Source organism: Grus americana, chromosome 3, assembly GCF_028858705.1.
Source record: "Grus americana isolate bGruAme1 chromosome 3, bGruAme1.mat, whole genome shotgun sequence".
NCBI classification, from domain to species: Eukaryota; Metazoa; Chordata; class Aves; order Gruiformes; family Gruidae; genus Grus; species Grus americana.
Genome location: NC_072854.1, coordinates 40,617,652 through 40,640,218, shown reverse-complemented (window position 1 = coordinate 40,640,218; position 22,567 = coordinate 40,617,652). Strand labels below are relative to the sequence as shown.

The 22,567-nt window shown below is 38.5% G+C and overlaps 1 protein-coding gene across 5 annotated transcripts in view; it reads left to right on the top strand.

Annotated features, from left to right (window-relative positions):
• RNGTT (RNA guanylyltransferase and 5'-phosphatase) overlaps nucleotides 1–22,567 on the top strand; it is a 207,558-nt gene that overhangs the window by 67,749 nt on the left and 117,242 nt on the right. For all 5 annotated transcript variants that reach the window (XM_054818904.1, XM_054818906.1, XM_054818909.1 and 2 more), the window contains 2 exons: nucleotides 3,344–3,415; nucleotides 21,848–22,012. In XM_054818904.1, the coding sequence (XP_054674879.1) occupies nucleotides 3,344–3,415; nucleotides 21,848–22,012 (237 nt within the window). The remainder of the gene's footprint in view (nucleotides 1–3,343; nucleotides 3,416–21,847; nucleotides 22,013–22,567) is intronic.

Genomic DNA, 22,567 nt, shown 5'->3' with positions numbered 1-22,567 from the left:
CATAATACTAAACTGGGAGGAGCGGCTGACACACCAGAAGGCTGCGCTGCCATTCAGTGCGACCTGGACAGGCTGGAGAGCTGGGCAGAGAGGAACCCTATGAAACTCAACAAGGGCAAGTGTAGGGTCCTGCACCTAGGGAGGAATAACCCCAGGCGCCAGTACAGGTTAGGGCTTGACCTGCTGGGAAGCAGCACTGCGGAGAAGGACCTGGGAGTCCTGGGGGACAGCAAGCTCTCCATGAGCCAGCAGTGTGCCCTTGTGGCCAAGAAGGGCAGTGGTACCCTGGGGTGCATTAAGAAGAGCGTGGCCAGCAGGTGGAGGGAGGTTGTTATCCTGCCCCTCTACTCTGCCCTGGTGAGGCCACCTCTGGAGTTCTGTGTCCAGTTCTGGGCTCCCCAGTTCAAGACAGACAGGGAGCTACTGGAGAGAGTCCCGTGGAGGGCTGCAAAGATGATGAGGGGAGTGGAGCATCTCTCTTACGAGGAAAGGCTGAGAGAGCTGGGTCTCTTTAGCCTGGAGAAGAGAAGGCTGAGGGGGGGGATCTTATTAATGCTTATAAATATCTAAAGGGTGGATATCAAGAGGCTGGAGCCAGAGTCTTTTCAGTGGTGCCCAGTGACAGGACAAGGGTCAATGGGCACAGACTGGAACACAGGAAGTTCCATCTGAATATGAGAAAAACCTTGTTTACTCTGAGGCTGCCGAGAGAGGTTGTGGCGTCTCCTTCTCTGGAGATATTCAAAACCTGCCTGGACGCCATCCTGTGCAACCTGCTGTAGGTGATCCTGCTTTAGCAGGGGGGTTGGACTAGATGATCTCCAGAGATCCCTTCCAACCCCTGCCATTCTGTGAATCTGAGTGAGTTTGAATGCTATCAGTTTCTCAAATACTACATTTTCCAGCAGTCTGTGAACGCGCCTTTTGAGGTCTGTCCCTTGAGGTATTTTTCAATTCTCTTAATTTCAAGGAAGATTCTGAAATCAGACTGTTAAATAATGATGTGTTAGAGTATTTTTAATCTGAATCATTCTTATGATCACTTTACAGCTTTTGCCTTGTGACAGTTGTATTGGCATAACTAATGGAGCCGTGAATGTTGTTGTCATGATGGAGATGAGCAGCGCAGGAATTTGTCATCTCTACTGCTGAGGCATATTGTGCTATTGTTTATTTGGTCTGGTAGCTGAGATTTCAGTCAGGATGTGAAAAGAGAACAAGAGGCAGGGGAGGAAGAAAAGAAGTGAGGATATGAAGAAAGAGCTAGTTTGGCCAGTAATTGATTCAAAAAGGTTTATATGTGTCTGAAGTAGAGAAAAAGTTTCTTTATAAAATTAACTCTATGTTAAAACTGAACATTCCGGAAAAGGTTTAAAAATCATTCTTGGTCCTCATCGCTGTATTTTATAATTCTTCTTAAACTGAATATCCAGAGATGCAGATTTTGAAAATTAGGCATAAAATCTTGTAATACCAGGCATTGAGATGTTTTCAGGGTTTTGCATACAAATGCTAGCTTTTATCAAAGCTGAGGTTCTGAATATGCCTGCTGAGGAAACGAGTCCTTAAACCTTAAATAAATATTCGATTAAATGTATTTTTAAAAGTTGTTTTATCTGCTAATGTGATTGAAACTTTAAATAAATATGGTAGCATTCTTTTGTTTCAGTTTTACTTTGTTATTCATTTCACCTGATTACTATCAGGAATTCTGGATGGAGTTTTTGCCTGCCCCCCCCCCCCCCCATGTCTTTACACACTCTTACAAGTTGCCTTCTTTCTCTGTTAGGGTGTACCTACTCCATCTGTTCTTGCAGTTAGTTATAAAATTTATTGTCAAAGGAGGCATTGCAGCATTGCATCTGTTGTTCCTTTGATAGTTCACTGGTGTCTTACATAAATATCGGAAAGTAACAGAATGGCATTTTGTTACATCACTTCTATTTTCTATTCGGTTTAAGGTTCCAAAATATTAAGTAGGCAACTTATAGTTTTCAGTGTTTTTTGAGAACAATAGGTTCATGTGTTCTAGTTTAGTTTTAAATGCTTCAAGCTTTGTGTTTGCTTTAGAACAAATCTGTGTTTTTACAGTTGCTTGCTTATTTTTCAAAGCCAAATGTGATTAAATACTAGGTACAATTCAAGAAGCTTGGTATGTGTACAGACAGAAAATCAATCTTACATCAAGATTCTTGTTTGGGTTTACTTTGTAGAAGTTCTGGATTCTAAGAGAAGTTAAAAAGTTGAGTTTACACATTTGAGTTGATGTAAGGTTCTCTTTTGAAATAATTCTTGAGCTCACAATTTTGTTTTCATCATGTTATAATGAAATATTTTTCACCTTTTCCAATTGTTTTGTCTTCTATGTGTGAATTGGAATTTGATATTGGCAGCAAAAAATCCTAAGGTGATACAACCAACTTACTAGCCAAGAATTGGGCGGGGGGGCAGGGAGAAGATTGATTGCATTTAAAGAAGTGAATATTTCAAATTGTCTTTGAAAAAGATTACCAATTGGTTGATTGTTACCATTTTAAATCATTACTAATTTATATGAAACTAAATATTCTTTATTAGTTTATCAAAATAATAAACTATGTCTAATTCATGTCATAGGCCTGAGTTACGGATGTAAGCACCAGCATGTAAGATGTATATATTTTTTGTATGTACCATTAAGTTCAGAAAACACTTTTGTGTTTGGATGTTGATTGTTAATAGTCTTTTTTCTAGCTGACATATTTTCAAGATGGTTTACCAGTATATATTGAATGTTAACTAATTTTATGTGATACAGTTAATATCTGCGATATTTCCATTTGAAGGAACCCTACTGTTTAGTCACAGTGCCACATTCAAGCAAATTGCAGTTGTCACTGCAGCCTAGGATGCTGATAATGTGAAAAGATCCAACCTGAGCACAAAAAATGGGTGTTAATGCTTTTTCTTTACTTCCTTGCTGTTGTACTACTTAATGTAGGTGAGATTTCCAAGAGTGCTTGGTTCACTTAGGATTGCAGTTCTTACTGAGGTTTCTAAAAACTCATTTTTCACTCAAAGGTAGTGATTTTGAAAGCTGTGGGGAAACTAATATATAAATGTTGCAGATCAGAATGTGGAGCCTTAGAACAGCTTCCTGGCTTCTTACTGAGTGCTTCATGAGACATTTAAGACCATAATAATATTTTTATAATCATGACCTATGGTGAAATCTTTTTTCATAATAAAGATGTGGCCAATGTTTGATTGCATCATGCTTACAGGTACGTGCACTAAGTATGAATGTGTTGACATTCTTCTAGATTCATGAAATAAATGTAAATGTCATCTCTTTTTTTTTAAGGAAATGATCATCGACAAGGTTAATGGACAGGTTGTCCCTCGGTACTTAATATATGACATTATTAAGTTTAATGTAAGTACTTCCAGTTTTATTGCTTTTATCATTAGTTAGTGATTCTCATTTTTATTTTAATCTTATTTGTATAAGTAAGAGCTTCAGGGTAAATTGAAACACCAGAAGTGTTTGGATATTTTGTAACTCAATAACAAGCTATGCATCAGGATTAAGACTGAAAGCAGCCTTATTATAATAGACGTTGATTTATTTCCACTTGCTCAAGAAAAGATGGCAGTTTGAAAGTGCCATCAGTCTGCTAAACGCTGTTGGAAAATTTCTCATTTCTAGAGCATGTTTGAACTATTTAGGCAGTGAAATTGAGAGGGGATGGAGCAGTTAACTTGCAAGTGGTGTACTTGTTACCAGAGCATCACAATGCTCCTTGTTAGGCTGCTCCATGATCTCTTTCTCAAATTTCTCTTTGAAACCAGGCAACTGGTCCTCTGTTAAGTTCTCAACAGCAGACACTGTAGTTTACACTGACTGTAGGGCAAATATGTAATAAAGAATTATATTGTGGAAATTATGGAAAAGGAGAAGCCTTTGTTGACAGCTAGGAATAAAGTCTTTGTGGTCACAGGAAAGAGCTGTTAAACAGTACAGGAAATGAGAAACTTTTTTTTTTTTCTTTAAACCAGCTTTCAAATATGTTAAAGGTTTGAATGTCACCAAAGGGCTCTTGTATGTTATCTTTTATAGTTTTTAAAATGTATTCATTTCTTGTATTTTTTCCCCAAAAAGTCATGATGTATGTGGAATTTGACATCACGGGTCTTATGGCAGAGTCTCCTACTAAAGCTTATTTGAAGAACTAATCTTGCCAACATGTTCCACTTGTTAGCCCTTATTATGAAATAAATTTTCTAGTGACTTCTCTGTTATTTGTAAGGAAGAGAAAATGTCCTTCAGGAAGGATCAATTTTTAACCCTATATATCTTTTTAAAACAATATTTAAAATTTTGTGAAAGCAGAAAGTGTGTACTGGTTTTGGTTGGGATAGAGTTAATTTTCTTCATAGTAGCTCACATGGTACTATGTTTTGGATCTGTGAGAAGAGTGTTGATAATTTAGGGGTGTTTTAGCTGTTGCTGAGCAGTGCTTACACAGAGTCAAGGTCTTTTCTGCTTCTCACGCCATCCCACCAGCGAGTAGGCTGGGGGTGCACAAGAAGTTGGGAGGGGACACAGCCGGGACAGCTGACCCCAACTGACCGAAGGGATATTCCATACCATATGACATCATGCTCAGCATATAAAGCTGGGGGAAGAAGAATAAAGGGGGGGACTTTCAGAGTGATGTCATTTGTTTTCCCAAGTAACCATTGCACGTGATGGAGCCCTGTTTTCCTGGAGATGGCTGAAACCTGCCTGCCCATGGGAAGTGGTGAATGAATTCCTTGTTTTGCTGTGCTTGTGTGTGCAGCTTTTGCTTTACCTATGAAACTGTCTATCTCAACCAACGAGTTTTCTCACTTTTACCCTTTCAATTCTCTCCCCCATTCCATTCTAGGGGGAGTGAGCGAGCGAGCGGCTGCGTGAGGCTTAGCTACCTACTGTAGTTAAACCACAACAATGTGTTAAATTTAGTCACTAGCCCTGTGACTAAATAGCCCGTGGAAAAACACTCTAGTATCTCGTAATGCTTCTGGAAAAACAAAACTATTGTTTCAGTGCTCCTAACAGGAGAAACGGTGTTACTAAATCACAGCGCATTTCAGATTTCCTAAACTACCATTGACTCTTCCAGACTTGAGTAAGATACTACTCAGCTTGAGTAGGCCACTCAGTGTAAGTGAGAATTGCAAATGGTACTAGTCACCAAAAATGACTTGGGTGTTCTTGGAAATGTAATCATACTGTGACTTATGACAGCTGCTTTTAAAAGTAATAGTTTGTGGGGAATACATGTTAGAAATAGAAGCTTTTTGTTAACTCATTTTAATTTTCCATCTTGATCTTTTTATCCTTTTCTGAAAAGTAGGTGTTAGTTTCCTGGATCCCTCCTATGATTAAGACTTTTCAGTAAGGAAAAATTCCTTATAGGCTTCTGAAAAATGCGATCTTCTGTACTCCTGGGTTCTCATTTTTACTTTACGTTTTCTTACCTGTTCCTCTGCCTGTGATTCCGTGTTTATTTACCTTCATGTCTTTCCTTGTCTCTGCTCTTACTTTCTGTCTAACCTGCCATTCACTCTTGTTACTTTCCTTTTGAAAATAAATGTAAGATAAGAAGTGTACGGTCTCCGTCTCTCAGTTTGGGAGATACATACATTGTCCAAGTAAAATAACACTTTTTGAAAGTCATAATTATTTTGGTGAAACATTTTTCAGGTGGAAGGGGAGGAAACCCTCATTTGTAGCAAAGTGTCCAGACTTAACATGAAAAATCCTACTTGGCAAATAGGAAAAATGATCAGTGGGTTTCCGGAGGATTGTTAAGCTTTGGGAAAAGTCTGCATTTGAGCAGGGCTGTAAAGTTTTAAAGCTTGTTTGGGGTTTTTTGTTTGTTTGTTTCTTTTAAATGCACTGGGAATGAGAGGAGTTAGTTACTGTGTAATAGTATTTTAATGTCAAGGACAAATTAAGATAATGTTATCAGTTTGAGTACAAGCAGGGCTTCAGCTGCAAGAAGAAGTCATTAGCAGTGGTCCTACTACAAAGATTAAAAAGTACAGCAGTTTTTAGGTTAATTTTAGAAGCTTAATTACAAAAATGGGCACCTGACAATGTTTGGCTTGGCAAGAAATGATCAACAGAATTTTATCACCAAGAGATGTGAAGGTATTAAAAACTTGTAATTGGCAAGAAAAGTGCCTTTTTAACTTGTGTAACTTAGTTTTGTGTTAATTTTCCTAGCAGAGCTTCAAATCAAATAATTACACAAAGCATCAGTCCTGTTTAAAACCAGAACATTCTCTTCCCCCCTCAAAACAAACAACCCCCCCACTCCAAAAAAAACCCTCAAACCAGCCTGACAGACAGCTATATGATGTGCTCTGGAATTCAACATTGCTCCTTTTCATCTTGAAAGTGGTTGTGTCTTCTAAAGGTCAATGGTGGAGATACTGTTCTCACTGTCTGTCATGTGAGTGACAAGATTTCCAGCATGTCCCCCATCTCGTCCTCTTCAGTGACTCGGCATACTGCGCTGTTAGAGATGTGACATTGCAGCTGGGGAACAATGTGAATACAAACCCCGTTGGTGAAATCCTTTTCTCAGGCAAACCTCACGATTAAGTCAGGTCTAGTGAACTAGCGGTATTTTCAGCTGACCTTATCTCAAATGCTCAACTTGTTTTGCGCACCATCCCATGCTAGCTAAGCAACAAAGATTTCTGGCTTTGTCAGAAGACTCCTTCTGAAATATTGCATTCACAAATTGCACATTAAGTCCCAAAGACTTACATGCATTATTAATACCTCTGAGAATTTGTGTGTTAGGATGACCAGCACTAAAATACAGAAGTTAGTAGTAAAATAAGGTAAAAGATAGTTTTTCAGAATGCACCATGTATTTACAGTAAGATATATGCCAACTTGCACCTCTCGGGATGACACTAAATAGTACAGTGAAAACTGTTAACATGCGTACAGAAAAATCATGGAACTAAATTTTAGATCACAGAAAAAAAAGTCATATAATTAAAAATTCCCAGATGTCATTTACCATAATATCCTTTTGAACTATTCTCAGTATATTTGGCCAGCAGTATTGTTGTACTTCATAATTGCACTGTATTCCATTCTTTTATTTATTTTCTTTCTTCATTATCTTGGTTTTAGGGGGCTAAGTAGTGTTAAAATTGGTGTTTGGAAGTGTAGCAGTTGAGACAGGGCAACCTTGTCTCTGTTCTATGCTGTATTTCTCTGGCTTTTAACAAGGGGACATGTAGGACTGAAGACCGATACCTAAATGAAGCCCAAAATGCTTCACCTGGCCTGTCTATGTCTAAGTTAAAAGGCAACAGTGGTCATAGTATTTAGTTATGAGCAGAAATTATGAGAGGGTACAGTTATTCTTAAAGCTCTATGCTTAAGGTTTCAGCCTAAAAACCACAAAGATCCCAAACTAGAAATAATTCTGTTCAGCTCTGGCGTTTGAAAAGTAAAGTGTTTGAGACCAATGTCAATTTGAGATTTAAGAGAACCAGCAGTCTGCTAGAAATGGATCAGCTGGGAGTAAAAGTAACAGTTTTCATTTTATGTACAATACTATAATTTTGGGAGAACATCATGGAATCACGGAGCTGAGTGTCTCAGTACATCATGGGATCTTTCTTCAGACTTAGTCAGGATTTCATCTGAGAGTGACCCAGAGGAGATAAGGAAGTCACCTTAAACAAGGATGATGTGTTCATCAGTAGAGAATGGTAACAGAAACTTAATGGTGAGTAGTGGCTGTAGAAACAAATGGAAGAGAATAGTAAGGGAGAAGAATGAGAGAAAGTGAGTGGGCAAAAAGACCTACCTTTTACAAGTTTTAATCCACATTGTTATCAGTGAGGCTTATTGTTACTTAGCTTTTCAATTTTGCTGTGGTGTATCAGGAATAAACTACAGCAACCTTCTCAAAAGAGCCAAAGGAAACTAAGAGAATAGACTGATTGAAATGTGTATTTGGCTCTAGATGTTTACACAGCAAAAATCTTAAGAAGAAGGAAAAGTTTCAGTGATTGGGAGACACCTATACTAGAGTTCTTAGATTATTTCCATGTGTTCCCCATCTCGGCTGTCATTTTCCACGATAAATTTTGTATTGAATTCTGATGCTTATCACCTGTAGCTGCTGCATAAGTCAGTCTTCGGGCATGCTGATGGAACTCTGCTTAATTTCTTTTAATCACTGTTTCTGTGACATCTAGTTTCTAGAAGCTTGTGGTAATGCATCCCATTGTGTTACAAGAGATTCCTATGTCAGGAAAAGCAAATGATTCTTTAGGAGATTAAAAAAAAGATTTTGGTTTAATTGTCATTTTCTTCAGTGAATCATGATGTTTATTATTAATAGCAACTCAAAATATGACATTGCTGTCTCAATGCTTTCATCTCAGATGCTAAAATCAAATTCATAGAAAGGAAGCTTTTACTAGTGAAGTAAGCCCACCTTTCAACCTCAGCTCTTTGAGGAAACCCAGAGCAATCCCTGCTTTTTATTTTGTATTTCACCTGACTCTTTCTATAAAGAGCAACTCCAAGTACATAAAATCATCTCTCAGAGGCCATTCTGAGAGGCCACATACACGTATACTAATAAATGAAACTGTGCAAAGGGCAGGAACTTGCTACTGAAAGTTTATCCTCTTTTGAAGTAGTTAAAATGGTCCCTGGCACAGTTTTGGCCCTGGCTGGCTATAGTGCTTGAGTTCTCAAGAATAGTTTGAAGCTTAACATTGCTAAGGGACCATTCTTATCAGGTGTGCTGAGATGTCGTCATCCTCTTTTGGAGAGTGAGAATATGAACGTGGTCAGACAGCCAGTGGCTTCAGGGCCAGAGATGAGGCCCTTCCCATGTTGGTACACCAGTGTTGGAGTACCCAGAGCGTCTTCTAGTTCACAGACTTGGGGCTCACCTCTCTGAAGTTCAGAAAGTGCTGTTTTGTGAAATATCAGGTATTCTGCTCTTTATGTGCCTCTAGGGGCTTAGGGCAGAGGACCTTGAAGGCTCCTTACATTGAAAAGAAGAAGTGGAATAAGGTGGAATAAAAAATAGTAGTATATCATGACATACAGCAAAATTCTGTTGTGGAGAGTATAAAAGAAGATCTGAGAAGCATGAAAACTAGTATGTCACTTCTGCTTGTCTATGGAGACACCAATATGAGAGAGATGTCATTATCATGTCAAATCACATTTGGCATGTGAAGTGTTTCTAGAAGTAGAAATCAGCTGTAACACAGTTTATCTTTTCTTACAACCTCAATGAATTATTTTTTTCCCTAAGAATCTTTCTCCTTATTGAAAGATGACAAAATATTTCTTAAAAATGCATGTATTTACTTAGCTTTTAGTATAGTAATTGAGGGGTTTTTTTGTCCACATTTATGTCACTGGTTATGTGTGCACTCTGCACACATAAAATCTGGATTTTTTCATATTCCTCTGAATATAAAAGTCTAATGGCACCCAACATTCCTTACGGTGTTTAGTCTTAATGAGTACAGAGCTAAATCCCTGCAATGCCTGTTACTTTTCAGCTTCCTGATTTATGTCTGCATGTAGTTGAGCTCATTATTGTAGCAACTGTAGCTGTGTAGCACTACCCCCTTCACCTGAATAGTGAATTAAAAGTTCAAATTTGGTAGGTAATTCTAGTGTAACAGAGGAAGCTGACAATAAAATAATTAACAGTCCCAGAAGCAAATGCAAGTAAATCCAAATCCCTATTAATACAGAAACACACAAAAGACTACATCTTTATTCTCCAGTCATCTTTGAGACAGCTCTTCCTGAGAAACCTTATTTTGAGAGGCTTTTTCTTAGATCATATTCGATAGCTACGTGTAGATGTTTAGAGACTAGACTTAAGCAACTATTTTTTTTTCCTTAGTTAAGTAATAAAAAGTAACTGGCATAATGTAGGATCTAATTAATGCATTCTTAGCAAAGACGCTGAAAATGAATAGTACTTTCTTTTTCCTTTCTAACCCTGGCCTTTAAATTTTTAAACTCTAGCCAAGTTTTCATGAGACCAGATTGCGATGGTAAGAATAGACTGAATGCTTGAAAAAGAATAATTATTTTCATGTTTAGAAAGAAGATAAAATTTTGATTAAATTTCCTAATACTCTGTGCATTAAATTAAGTCAAGATCAAGATTTCTTTGGCTGTCATTATGCATAACAATGCTGTAGCTATTAGATAAAATTTGTCATGGTAAACAGATATGCTGGTCATAAATCCTGCCCACAGCCAACATGCTCATTGAATTTATGCATGAAAAATTTTTGTTCTAAACCCCTGTAAAATATTACCATGTCTGACTTTTCCATTAGAAACCTCATTTTAAAGTGATGTAAAGCTCACAGTACATGCTGTATCTCATTTATTAGCCTATTAACCTTATCTTAAAAATGTACTGTGAAAACTTTGAGGGCACAACTCAGATAGGCAAGTGTTTAATTGCATCTTTTCTGTTTACAAATGCACCTGGCTGCCAGTCACCCTTCCACTCCTACTTTTAATTCTGAGGTTATTTCTCGGTACCACCTGAAAATACAGATTTAAAATGCTTTTGTTACTAATAACACTCTGGAAAATGAGGATGCCATGCACGCATTTACTCTGGCAGCCTTTCTGTTATTTCTTGCGCAGACATACCTAACAAGCACCCAAATGTTTGTAACAGTTCTCTTACTGTGTGTTATGTTCTCAAAATCTGTACGTATCACTTCATTCTATCATGGCTCAGAGGTGTCGGGTAAATGAAATACAGAGCGTCTACTCCACTGTGTCTTGCTTTGCTTTCTGGTGTAATGCTGGGAGGGATGCATTAAGATCGCTTTCTCCTCCTCCCATTTTTGTAATACAGTTTATTGAGAGCAGGGGCAGGTCGGGCAGGTAATTTGTTTCACTATTCTTTAGGCTATATGAATAGGGTAGCATTACAGAATAGGGTGGGCAACAACTGGTGGGCTAGGAGAGCTTGTAAGATGCAGAATCAGCACAGTAAGGGAGTGATGCTGCAGAAGCTTTTGGGTCTGTGGAGATGGACGGACAGAAATGCATCTTAGCTAGTTTACTTTTTCAAAGTCTTTCTTGCCTTATTCCCCTTCCCTGTTGTTCATCTTTTATTCATCATTGAAAACCTGACTTGTATGTCTAAACAGCAAAATTTGCAAATCTCCTTACCTATTCTGTAAACTTCCAAACAGATAATTTGTGCTTTCTTCCCTGTTGCTCCTTGTGCTTGAGTAAAGTGCATATGCAACTGAAAAGTAGAATTTTTATGCAGTTTTGCATCCCTCTTTTTTCTCTTTTGCTATGATGCCTACAAAAAGTAAATTATTGCTGATGAGTGATACTTAGTACATGCTGACCAGGATATCTTTGGTGTTTTCTTGTTCTTAATTTTGTAACTTTTGTCTAATAAGCTGCTTGTTGTTGGGGAGCATTCTTTACCATTGTAATTAGTTTGAAGGTTGACTGTTGTACTTGCTGATTAGATTGCGTGAAAAGTACATCTGATTTCTTCCTTTCCCTTGCATCTTTGAGTTAGATGCTCCTTTTCCCAACCCAAGGGGCACTATGAATTTCAGTGAAGGTGGTTTGTTTTCCACACTTTCCAAAATAAAGAATATTTAATGGAATATTATATAAAAGCAAAGGGAGTGTATTAAGTTTTGTCATGTCTTGTTTTATTCCCCAAAGGTAAGTGTTTCCATACCTTGGCATGAAGCACATCTCACGAGAACCTTTTTGAATGGCAGATTACCGCTAGTATAACTGCCAGGGGAATATGCACAAAGTATTGCTTCTGGGAGAGAGATGTAGGGACAAGTAATTCTCCAAGAGTGGCTTTAGAAGTTGCTATGATATTAAGTCCTTTATATTTTTCAGGTGTTTGGGTTCTGTAGGTTTTACTCTTGCTTACTCTGATATGACACTTTTTCAGCAAATCATGAAACTTGCTACAAAAAAATACAAAGCAAGACCTGAAAGTTTAAGTTGCATTGTAAATGAAATCTGAAATATTTCAAAACTTATGCAATTTAGAGAATAAAGTCCACAAACAAAATCTTTGTTCTTAGGTCTCTTTAAAGAGCTTTTCTCAATACTTTTACTAAACAGTTTCCTGCCTTTCACGTTTTTAGCCTTAAAACCCCTCACTTTTTATTTGCAATATTTTTTTTATCTTGTTGGGCTAGGAACTGTAACATATGATTAAATAGAAAAAACTGTCTCCCTCAGCTTGCAGTTTATAACAGTCATTCCCATAGGAACTGCCAAGTGGACTTAAACCCAACTTCTGTCTCAGGCAAATATTCAGATCTCTCAAGAATCTGGCAGTGATCACAACTACAGTGGAAAGTGTGAAAAACTTTACAGTGGGGCAGGTTTTCCAGTTCCATTATTGTGTCCAATTTCCTAAGTGCTGGGAATGAAGTCTAACACAGGGCTCTTTTTGTCCAGTATATTTCAAAACAGGAAGAACTTAAGGCAAAGTAGAGGATGGTTGAGGGAATATCATCTGGAAGCAGTGGGAGTGTGTTCAAATATTGTCACGTCTTATTTCCCTAACTTAGTTTTAATTTGTCCTTTTCTACAATTAACCTTGCCATAATATTTCCTATTTTCAGCTTTCTCCCTATCTCTTGCCTTGCCATCTTTTTCCTGTTTCTAAGGGAAAAGAACTAAAGAAAAAATATAATCAAAGTTAATCAGAAGGATGTACCGAATCTAAAAGAAACATATAATTCAGGATAGGTTTTATGGAGATAAAATATTTTCTTTTTCATGGCTAATATATTTGAATAACCTGAGTGACTGTTATGGTCTAGGAGAGAATGTGGAGGCCGTATTTTCATCCTTTTTAGAATATTTCTCTTATTTAAAAGAAGAATGAAGAACAAATCCACTTTTCTTTTGGAATGAGTATAATAGTAATTAATCAGTGTTTCTTAGTCATAAGCTAACCATGAACACAATGAACTAGATATCTTAAAGACAGATTGTGTACTGAAGTACACAAGTTGTGAGGAATATTACATTTATTACAAACAGGCAGTTAATTTTTAGTTCTATCATGGTTTAGGAAAGTTAGGGGTTCCTTTTCTAAGTATCTGTGAATCAGTGCTGATTGTTGCTTTTTTTTTTTTCTCTCTTTTCTAGTTTTTAGGAGACTTTATACTTACTGTACTAGGCAGTCTTATTTTAAATGCTGTGCAGTGATCTATATTCTAAAAAAAAAGTGGCTCAATCTTTTCAAGTATGAAATGCCCTCAAAAATGTCTTTAAGATGTAGGAATTTCCCCACTGTTCTTTAATTTCACTGGAGTGATAATTCTTTGTCATAAAGACAGCCTTGAAAAACCCAACAATAGCTATTCTTATGAAGAGTCACTGTGAATGGCTGGTAGAAAGTAAGAGAGTGTGAGGAGATTCAAAGCAGAAAGAGAAAATATTGACTAGACCATTAAGGTCTGTTGCAATTCAGGTAAGCGGCGCAGACTTTAGTTAAAGGCCTGTATCTAGCGATGTGCCCGAGACGTCAGTACTGGTTCCGGTCTTATTCAGCATATTCATCAGTGACCTGGATGAAGGGACAGAGTGTACCCTCAGCAAATTTAATCATAATACTAAACTGGGAGGAGCAGCTGACACACCAGAAGGCTGCGCTGCCATTCAGTGCGACCTGGACAGGCTGGAGAGCTGGGCAGAGAGGAACCCTATGAAACTCAACAAGGGCAAGTGTAGGGTCCTGCACCTAGGGAGGAATAACCCCAGGTGCCAGTACAGGTTAGGGCTTGACCTGCTGGGAAGCAGCACTGCGGAGAAGGACCTGGGAGTCCTGGGGGACAGCAAGCTCTCCATGAGCCAGCAGTGTGCCCTTGTGGCCAAGAAGGGCAGTGGTACCCTGGGGTGCATTAAGAAGAGCGTGGCCAGCAGGTGGAGGGAGGTTGTTATCCTGCCCCTCTACTCTGCCCTGGTGAGGCCACCTCTGGAGTTCTGTGTCCAGTTCTGGGCTCCCCAGTTCAAGACAGACAGGGAGCTACTGGAGAGAGTCCTGTGGAGGGCTGCAAAGATGATGAGGGGAGTGGAGCATCTCTCTTACGAGGAAAGGCTGAGAGAGCTGGGTCTCTTTAGCCTGGAGAAGAGAAGGCTGAGGGGGGGGATCTTATTAATGCTTATAAATATCTAAAGGGTGGATATCAAGAGGCTGGAGCCAGAGTCTTTTCAGTGGTGCCCAGTGACAGGACAAGGGTCAATGGGCACAGACTGGAACACAGGAAGCTCCATCTGAATATGAGAAAAACCTTGTTTACTCTGAGGCTGCCGAGAGAGGTTGTGGCGTCTCCTTCTCTGGAGATATTCAAAACCCGCCTGGACGCCATCCTGTGCAACCTGCTGTAGGTGATCCTGCTTTAGCAGGGGGGTTGGACTAGATGATCTCCAGAGATCCCTTCCAACCCCTGCCATTCTGTGATTCTGTAAGAATACCTCCAGACTACATGCAACAACAGCACTATGAAAAAATAATTGGAAAAAACAGAAGCAGCAAAGCCCTGTGTTCAATATTTGACTTTGCCGATAGCCTAAATTCAGTGCAAAATAAATTATTTAAATTTATATTCCCCTGGGAGAATCACATGCAATCTTTTTGTGTGTAAATGTCCAGTGATGATGATGGCGGTGAATCTGTTTTATAGTTATGGGTTATTAGAATTATGACTTTTACTTCTGTAATTAAAATGGGAAGTTCATCCACTTCTCAGATTACTTGAGGGGAGGCAGCCAGTCTAGACAGAACATAATTCCTTTTGGTTTTAATCATTTACATCCCAGTAAAATCCCCTTATTGAGTTCTGTTTTTGAAGGCTCAGAAGGATTTATAAGGATTATAAAGATTCCAAATGAAGCCACTGTACATGCAATCAAACAATGAATTGGACTGAGTTGTCTGTGCTCCCAAAATAGCAGTTACGAAGCTTTCGGCGCCTAACTGGAGCTTTGTTTTCAAAAGAGAGGGCTTAGGTGTTCATCCATGGTAGATGCCTGTTTCCATCAGTCAGCCTCTGTATTGCACAACACTAATGGTGAGAATCATAATTTAGTCACTTCAGCTGATCACAAATAGTCTGTCTTATGTGTCACCTTTACACTGGTGAAGCAAACTTCTCATCCACTTGTAGTTGTAAGGTTTTATGGTTTTTATCTTGACTTTGTATTCTGTTTTGAGCATTCCAAGGAGGAGAAGAGTGAGAAAGGGAGCAATGTTTGTAGGACAATCTATTTTTTCTGTTTTGATCTTATCTGTTTAGTCACAGTTTTGACAGTTCTGCTGTTTCGTTCAAGTTATGTTTGCTAATAAAAAAAAGTGTGGAGCTATATTTGTCTGTTCTGTTAGGCCTTGATGTTTATGCATGGGCTACAAACTTCTTTCCTTTGTTGATTCATACACATTTGAATTTATTTTCTGTGATTTTTTTTTTTTAAGGGAAATACAAATAATTTAATACATGTCTTAAGCAATCTTTTTAATAGGTCTGATGCCCCAAACCATTTTTGTTGTGTGGTAAATCAAAGTGATATTCCATTGTATAAGCTGACAACATATATATAGTAACTATGTTCCTGCAGCATGTTGGTTGAATTGTTACAATTGAAACAATATTTCACACCTTGTACCTCATTGATGCCAAGATAAATTTTAGAAACCATTTTGAAACTGCTAAATTCCTTGCCATTACTGTGTCTGTTTGGAATATTTGAGTGATAAAAGTTAGAAAAAACAAATTTTAAAATGTATTTTCAGATTATAATGCTGTCTTGCTTTTTGCCTTTTAGAAATGAAAAACTTGAGTCATAATTCTACAAAATTTTTCATTTCTCTAATAGTTTACATTTAATCCTGTTTTAAAAAGAAAACTTGATCAGAAATAAAAAAACCCTTTTAGGTGATTGAATATAGTAATAATCTTATTTGGAGAATGAAACTGTACCTTCAGATTGTTTTTAAATAAGCTATGTGTGTCAAAAAAATAGCAGCATCTATAAAACCGTGGTCAGAAGAAATACATGCCAGGTCATTAACATAAAATGCAAAATATTAGACTGCACGGTCTTCAGAAGATGGAGAACTAATAATGGGCTTTCATTGGAAATGCAGATGTCAGCTGTGGGTGCCTTGAATTGTCAATAATAACGTTAAACACAGGGTAGAATATCAGTCTGAGCTTATTCTTTATTCTTTTCTCAAAAGCATTAAAGCTAAGACAGTTGTGACATATGTTCTGCTATGGCTCAATAAGTGAAGACGTGTGTGGAACATATATGCGTGTATGTGCTAAATTATTTATGTGTAAGGTACTGCGCTGGGAAAGCAAATGGAGTGCACTTTGCTGGAAGGTAGGCTTCGAACTGTATCTTGTGGAGGAAGAGAATAAGTATTCTCAGTTTATCCCGGACCAAGCTAGTTATCAGCTGTGTACACAGGCCCGGGCATTATTTTTCTTTTTACTATAGCAGCATTGGGAAAATGCTGGCTAAAAGTATTTTCTCTTAGAATTTTATATTTGTGGATTTTCGCACCTGCATGCCACATTTCGTAGTCTGTACTGCATCCGTCTAGGTAGAGAACTTTCCATGTAAAGCTCAATGAATTTACTGAGCTCTAGCCGCAAGGTCAAGCTTGGAGGCAGTGAGAGGGAGACTTAAACCTGGAGGGTGACGGTAGCTCCTCGGAGGTACCTTTGTCCTTGTGGAGAGAGAGGGGACTGAGGCAGGGTGTGCAGCAGGAATCCGTTATCCTCTTATACCCGTCTCAGTGATTACTACCATCTTCTTGTATTTAATGACCTTTGATTTGAATTACTTTCCAGCTTTGTAGCCATATCAACATGAGGTTGTGACTCCAACACAGAGGTCTCTGTGAACCAAGTGGAAGGCAGGAGAACAGCCTGATGCTTGACCAAATTCAGTGTCTTAACATTTGTCCAGGTGGATGCCATTGGGACTGTGATTTATGGTGGGGGTTTTTTGTTGGTTTTTTTAGCTCCTTTCATCAAATAAATTGCCTTCCCCAACCCCCTCAAGACAATGGATATTAAATGACCTCCAGACCCTGGTTTTTAGTATTTTTAAACATGTATTTCTGTTTGTGGTACACTAGGTTCTTATGTGACTTACTGTCTCTGGGTTCTGTTGAGAAGCTAATTTGAAATAATGTAAGTTTTTAAATTTAGAAATGTTGAATCCTGGGTAGATTTCAAAGCTCAGAAATCTTGTTTTATGTTTTGAGGATGTGTGGAGGATTGTTTTTTAAAATCAGACTAATATTTTTAAGGTGTAACATCTATTGCAAGCCCACTTCCAGCTGTGACCTTAGTGCAATCCACGAAGTTTCAACAGGTGAAGTGAATTCAGCTGCTCAAGGAAGAGGTGTTGATTCAACAGATGACTCCTCTCTTGAAGCTTGTCTAAATGATATTTTGCTTTAGGATACATTTTAATTACAGTGAGGGGGAAGTGTAACTTTCTAGCATAGATAGGAAACACATGGTACTTGTTAATTCTGTTTTACCCTTTGCTAACAAATTTATTTTAGGTTAAAAATGTCTAGAACAGGAATTACCATGTAATGCACTCCAGTAACTATGATGTTAGGCAGTGGTGACATTTATCCTTCTCAGCCAAGTAAAAACTTACGTATTGAAATAAAATCTCAAACATCTGAATGCTTAAATTAATAAAACATCTATATTGCCCAAAAGCATACTAGTACTTGATGGGTTTAGATTAGAACGGTGACGAGTGGTGTTCCTCAGGGGTTGGTACTGGGACCGGCACTGTTCAACATCTTTGTCAGCAACATGGACAGTGGGATCGAGTGCACCCTCAGCAGGTTTGCCGACAACACCAAGCTGTGTGGTGTGGTCGACATGCCGGAGGGAAGGGATGCCATCCAGAGGGACCTTGACAGGCTGGAGAGGTGGGCCCGTGCGAACCGCATGAAGTTCAACAAGGCCAAGTGCAAGGTCCTGCACGTGGGTCGGACAGTCCCAAGCACGACTACAGGCTGGGCAAGGAATGGATTGAAAGCAGCCCTGAGGAGAAGGACTTGGGGGTACTGATCGATGAGAAGCTCAACATGAGCCGGCAGTGTGCACTTGCAGCCCAGAAAGCCAACCTTGTCCTGGGCTGCATCAAGAGAGGCGTGACCAGCAGGTTGAGGGAAGTGATCCTGCCCCTCTACTTGGCTCTGGTGAGACCCCACCTGGAGTACTGCGTCCAGCTCTGGGGGCCCCCGTACAGGAGAGACATTGAGCTGTTGGAGGGAGTCCAGAGGAGGGCCATGAAGCTGATCAGAGGGCTGGAACACCTCTCCTATGAGGACAGGCTGAGAGAGTTGGGATTGTTCAGCCTGGAGAAAAAGTGGCTCCGGGGAGATCTAGTTGCAGCTTACCAGTACCTGAAGGGGCCTACAGGAAAGCTGGTGAGGGACTGTTTATGAGGGAGTGTAGTGACAGGACAAGGGGTCATGGGTTTAAGCTGAAGGAGGGTCGATTTCGATTGGATGTTAGAAAGAAATTCTTCACTATGAGAGTGGTGAGGCACTGGAACAGGTTGCCCAGAGAGGTTGTGGAGGCCCCATCCCCGGAAGTGTTTAAGGCCAGGTTGGATGGGGCTTTGGGCAACGTGGTCTAGTGGAGGGTGTCCCTGCCCATGGCAGGGGGGTTGGAACTAGATGATCTTTGAGGTCCCTTCCAACCCAAACCATTCTATGATTATACATGCATCTATGTCTTGGTTTTGGACAACTTTTAAATGTGTGCTTTATACACTAAATCTCTTCCTGTTTTTGTCAAGGTCTGTGAATTATTTATTGCAGCCTACGTTACCCTCCTACTTATTTGCTAAAAGCTAGGATTTTACCACTTGAAGGTTTGGGATCTGTCTGGGATAAATACATTGTATATTAGCAACATTTTTTTGTAATTATGGCAAGTGTCTAATAACAAAGAAAAAGCCCTCCTCCTCCAATATTGCTTTTATTCGTTATGTCCTTGATTTAAATTCAATGTTATGTTAATTTTCATATTGCTAATGTCCTTTGCTTTCGTGAGAATGAAATACTCCTTAACTGCTTAGTTTACTTGGCTGATGAAGAAGTTGCTTGGCAGCATTATTTGTGTTTTCCCATCTCATATAATCTTAAGTCAACCTATCTCTGACCTTTATATGATATAACCTAGTGGTAATATACCCTTCTGCTTAACAAGCTTTGAAATAAAAATATATGATTGGCAGAGCTGCAGGAAATTAATTAGTTCCAAGTGGATGGGAGAAGTGAAAGGGTTATTTAAAGGAAAAGAAAGTGATTCAGCTGGTTTATGGTGCATATGAAGTCGTCTCGCCTTTTAACTATTAAGGGGTTGAAATAAATTTAAGTCACTATGCAAAAGCATTTATGAATGAATCATTGTAAAGAAGCCCTCTAAATAACTTTACTGCTTATTGGAAGCTCAAATATTTGAAACATTAATTAGTTCATTTGCTCTTTCAGACCTACTCATAAAATGTGGCTGAGTGGAAAAGCTACTGTAGGGAAGACAGCATGTGTGCTAGGTCTTGCTGAAGTGTACCTAGAGAACAGTTTATGGTGTTCTTTGAAATAATGAGTAATATGTATACACATTTCCCAGGAAAGAATTCCTCAATCATTTCTTCAGTCAGTTGTTACAGAGGTCAATATGTGTTTTCTGTGTTTTAATTAGATATACAAAGCAGGACAAGTTCAATCACTGTATAGATGAGTTCTCAAGTGTGCTGTACATGGGGAACAAAGACAGAATGTTTCTCCTGAATTTTGTCAGCAATACTTAAAAATCTGTAGATCAGGCAGCTGTGTTCTGCGACAAATGAATAAGGAGTAAGCCTCTCTCATGCTCCTTTTTTTTTTCCATACTCTAATTTCCATTAATTTGAATGGCTCTTTGCTAATAACACCTCCATGTATGAAAGAAGGGCAACGCTGAATGCAAAGTTAACAGCTAGATAGCCTTTCTTCTTCTTCACAAGCATGGATCAATGAGCAGAGGTTAGGAGACATTTCACCCATGTTGTCACCGGCTTTGTGCAGGATGCGCTTCCCCGCCAAGTGATGGTGGCTGTGCTGCCTCTCCTCCTATAGATTGAAGCTGAGTTCTGAAAGAAAGGGGTTGTGAATTACATGTGGTGTGGGAGCTATGCACAGTTCTTAAAGCTGTTGCACTGAACAATTGAGGACTTTTTATAGAGGTCTAGTAAGGATCTAATGCTGGGAAGGAAATGTAAGAGAAAGTTAATGCCCCTTTGGCAGCAGGAAATGTAGAAGATTCTGGTGAAAGCCAGGATGAGTTTGCAAAGAACTTGATTAAACTCATGTTGGTCTAAAATTGGTGTTCTGTTTTTCTCCTAGTGAAGTATCTGTTCAGATGCTACTTGTTCTGTCTCTTACCTTTGTATGCTTCATTAGGATGTCATTTTGCCATTTATTTCCTTTGCATTCTTTCAGATTGACCAGTTCTGATTCTCTTTGCTGCATGTTAGAGCGGGACTTTTTTCTTTTAGATTCTCTTTCCATTTCTCTTCTAGCTGCGTTTAGTACAGGAAATATCTGGTTGCTGGTTCTCCTGCTCATCTGTACTGCTGCCGTTGATGATTCGAGTCCCATGTCTTCCCAGTTTCCTGTGCTCATTGCTTTCAACATTTTAAAAATTCTGGTTTTGAAGCCAAAGCTCTGTAAGCTTATTCTCTGTGGACCATAAAAGGGATAGATTTTGAAAATTTTTTTTTCTGTGTGAATGAGGTGGCAAAATGAGGGATGATCTCATGTAAACAACTTCCAGTGCTGTATTGTGCTTGTAACAATGCAAATCTATGAGTTTTGTGCCTTATTGATATGAAAGTGGCACATCTGATTGAAACTAACTTTAGAATTTATAAGTTGCCAGTTGCTTATTTTCTCTTAGTGATATTCACAGTGCATTCTCCTCACTATTTAATGTTCAAAATATAATAAACTCCATTATGAGCAATTATTAAGCTGACAAATGTGCATTTTGAGTGTTCATACTGATCTGGTGCAATGCACCAAATGTCTAAAGAGCAATGTAAAGCTGCTGTTTTATTTCAAATCTTGAAAGGTCAGAGTACGCTACTGTGACTTGGAGAAGGGCTTTTACTACCTTCTTGTGACCAAACCATCACATATCTTACAGGTTTTTGCGGCCACTGTTTATTGGTACATTTTCCAACTGCAGCTATACCTTTCTTTTTTCTGTGACAGAAGAGTGAACATTCACATAATTAATGCTTCTTTCAAGGCATCAATATAGTACCTTTAAAGGAATGTGTTTGCTTAACTGCATAAATTGCATTGTTACGTTGTCATGAAAAGTATTATGACTTCAGAGGAAAACTATGTAGAAAAGTATATATCTGCTATATCCAAAGCTATAATTAAGAAAATATTTAAATTATTTTGCTTAACTTTAAAGGTATTTAAATATTTAACTCATATATGCTTGAATACATATTATAGGTTTTTTATCTTTCTGTGAACTTTGATTTGATTAAACTTCTTACAGCCTGAGACAAATGCTTGAAAACCAAGTGTTTGGCAAAAACATGTAGTCATTTGATAATATTTTTATGTATCTGTATGATTCTAAATATTGTGTAAGGAAAACTTAGACTGTTCAAATAATTTGATGTTTGGTTTTAACACTGATTTTTGTAACTTGGCAGGGGCAGCCTGTTGGAGACTGTGATTTTAATGTTCGACTTGCATGTATAGAGAAAGAGATTATATTTCCACGACATGAAAAGATGAAAAATGGTCTTATCGACAAAGCACAGGAACCATTCAGTGTTCGAAACAAACCATTTTTTGACATCTACACATCAAGAAAGGTAAACTTGATTTCAGTTGTTTATGTTGTGGTGCTGAAGGCAGCAAAGCAGTGTTGGGTACAGGTTATCCCTCAGCTTTTTTTAGCTTCCAGCGAGTTTGTCTACTAACCGAGTTTTCAGCAATGCTTGAGGGCGATTGGCAGTTTGGGGTACTCTGAAAACTGGTTTTAGGCAACCTATTCCTTCCAAATTATTGTTTCCCCATATTTAAAACCTGTACTTTAGCAAAACCTAATTCTTTAGTTTCGTAATCTTGAGCGATGACATAGAAGTTAATAGCTTTGGGTCTGAAATATCTCTGAGCTCAAGGGAATGTCTGAGAGCTATGTTGTTTACACTATCCTCCTTTGTAGGTAAGAATATAATGTTCTTTTTACTTCCAGTCCCCATTTGGCCATAGTCTAAGAATCATGAGTTGTGCTTGAACTCCCACTTCATGTTCAGCAGTGATTGCTAAGAGCCCATTCTGGTTAACGTCTCCACATTTTACTTATTAAAATACTGCCCTAGGTCTTCTGAAATAATGCATATGACTTGCACATATATATATATATG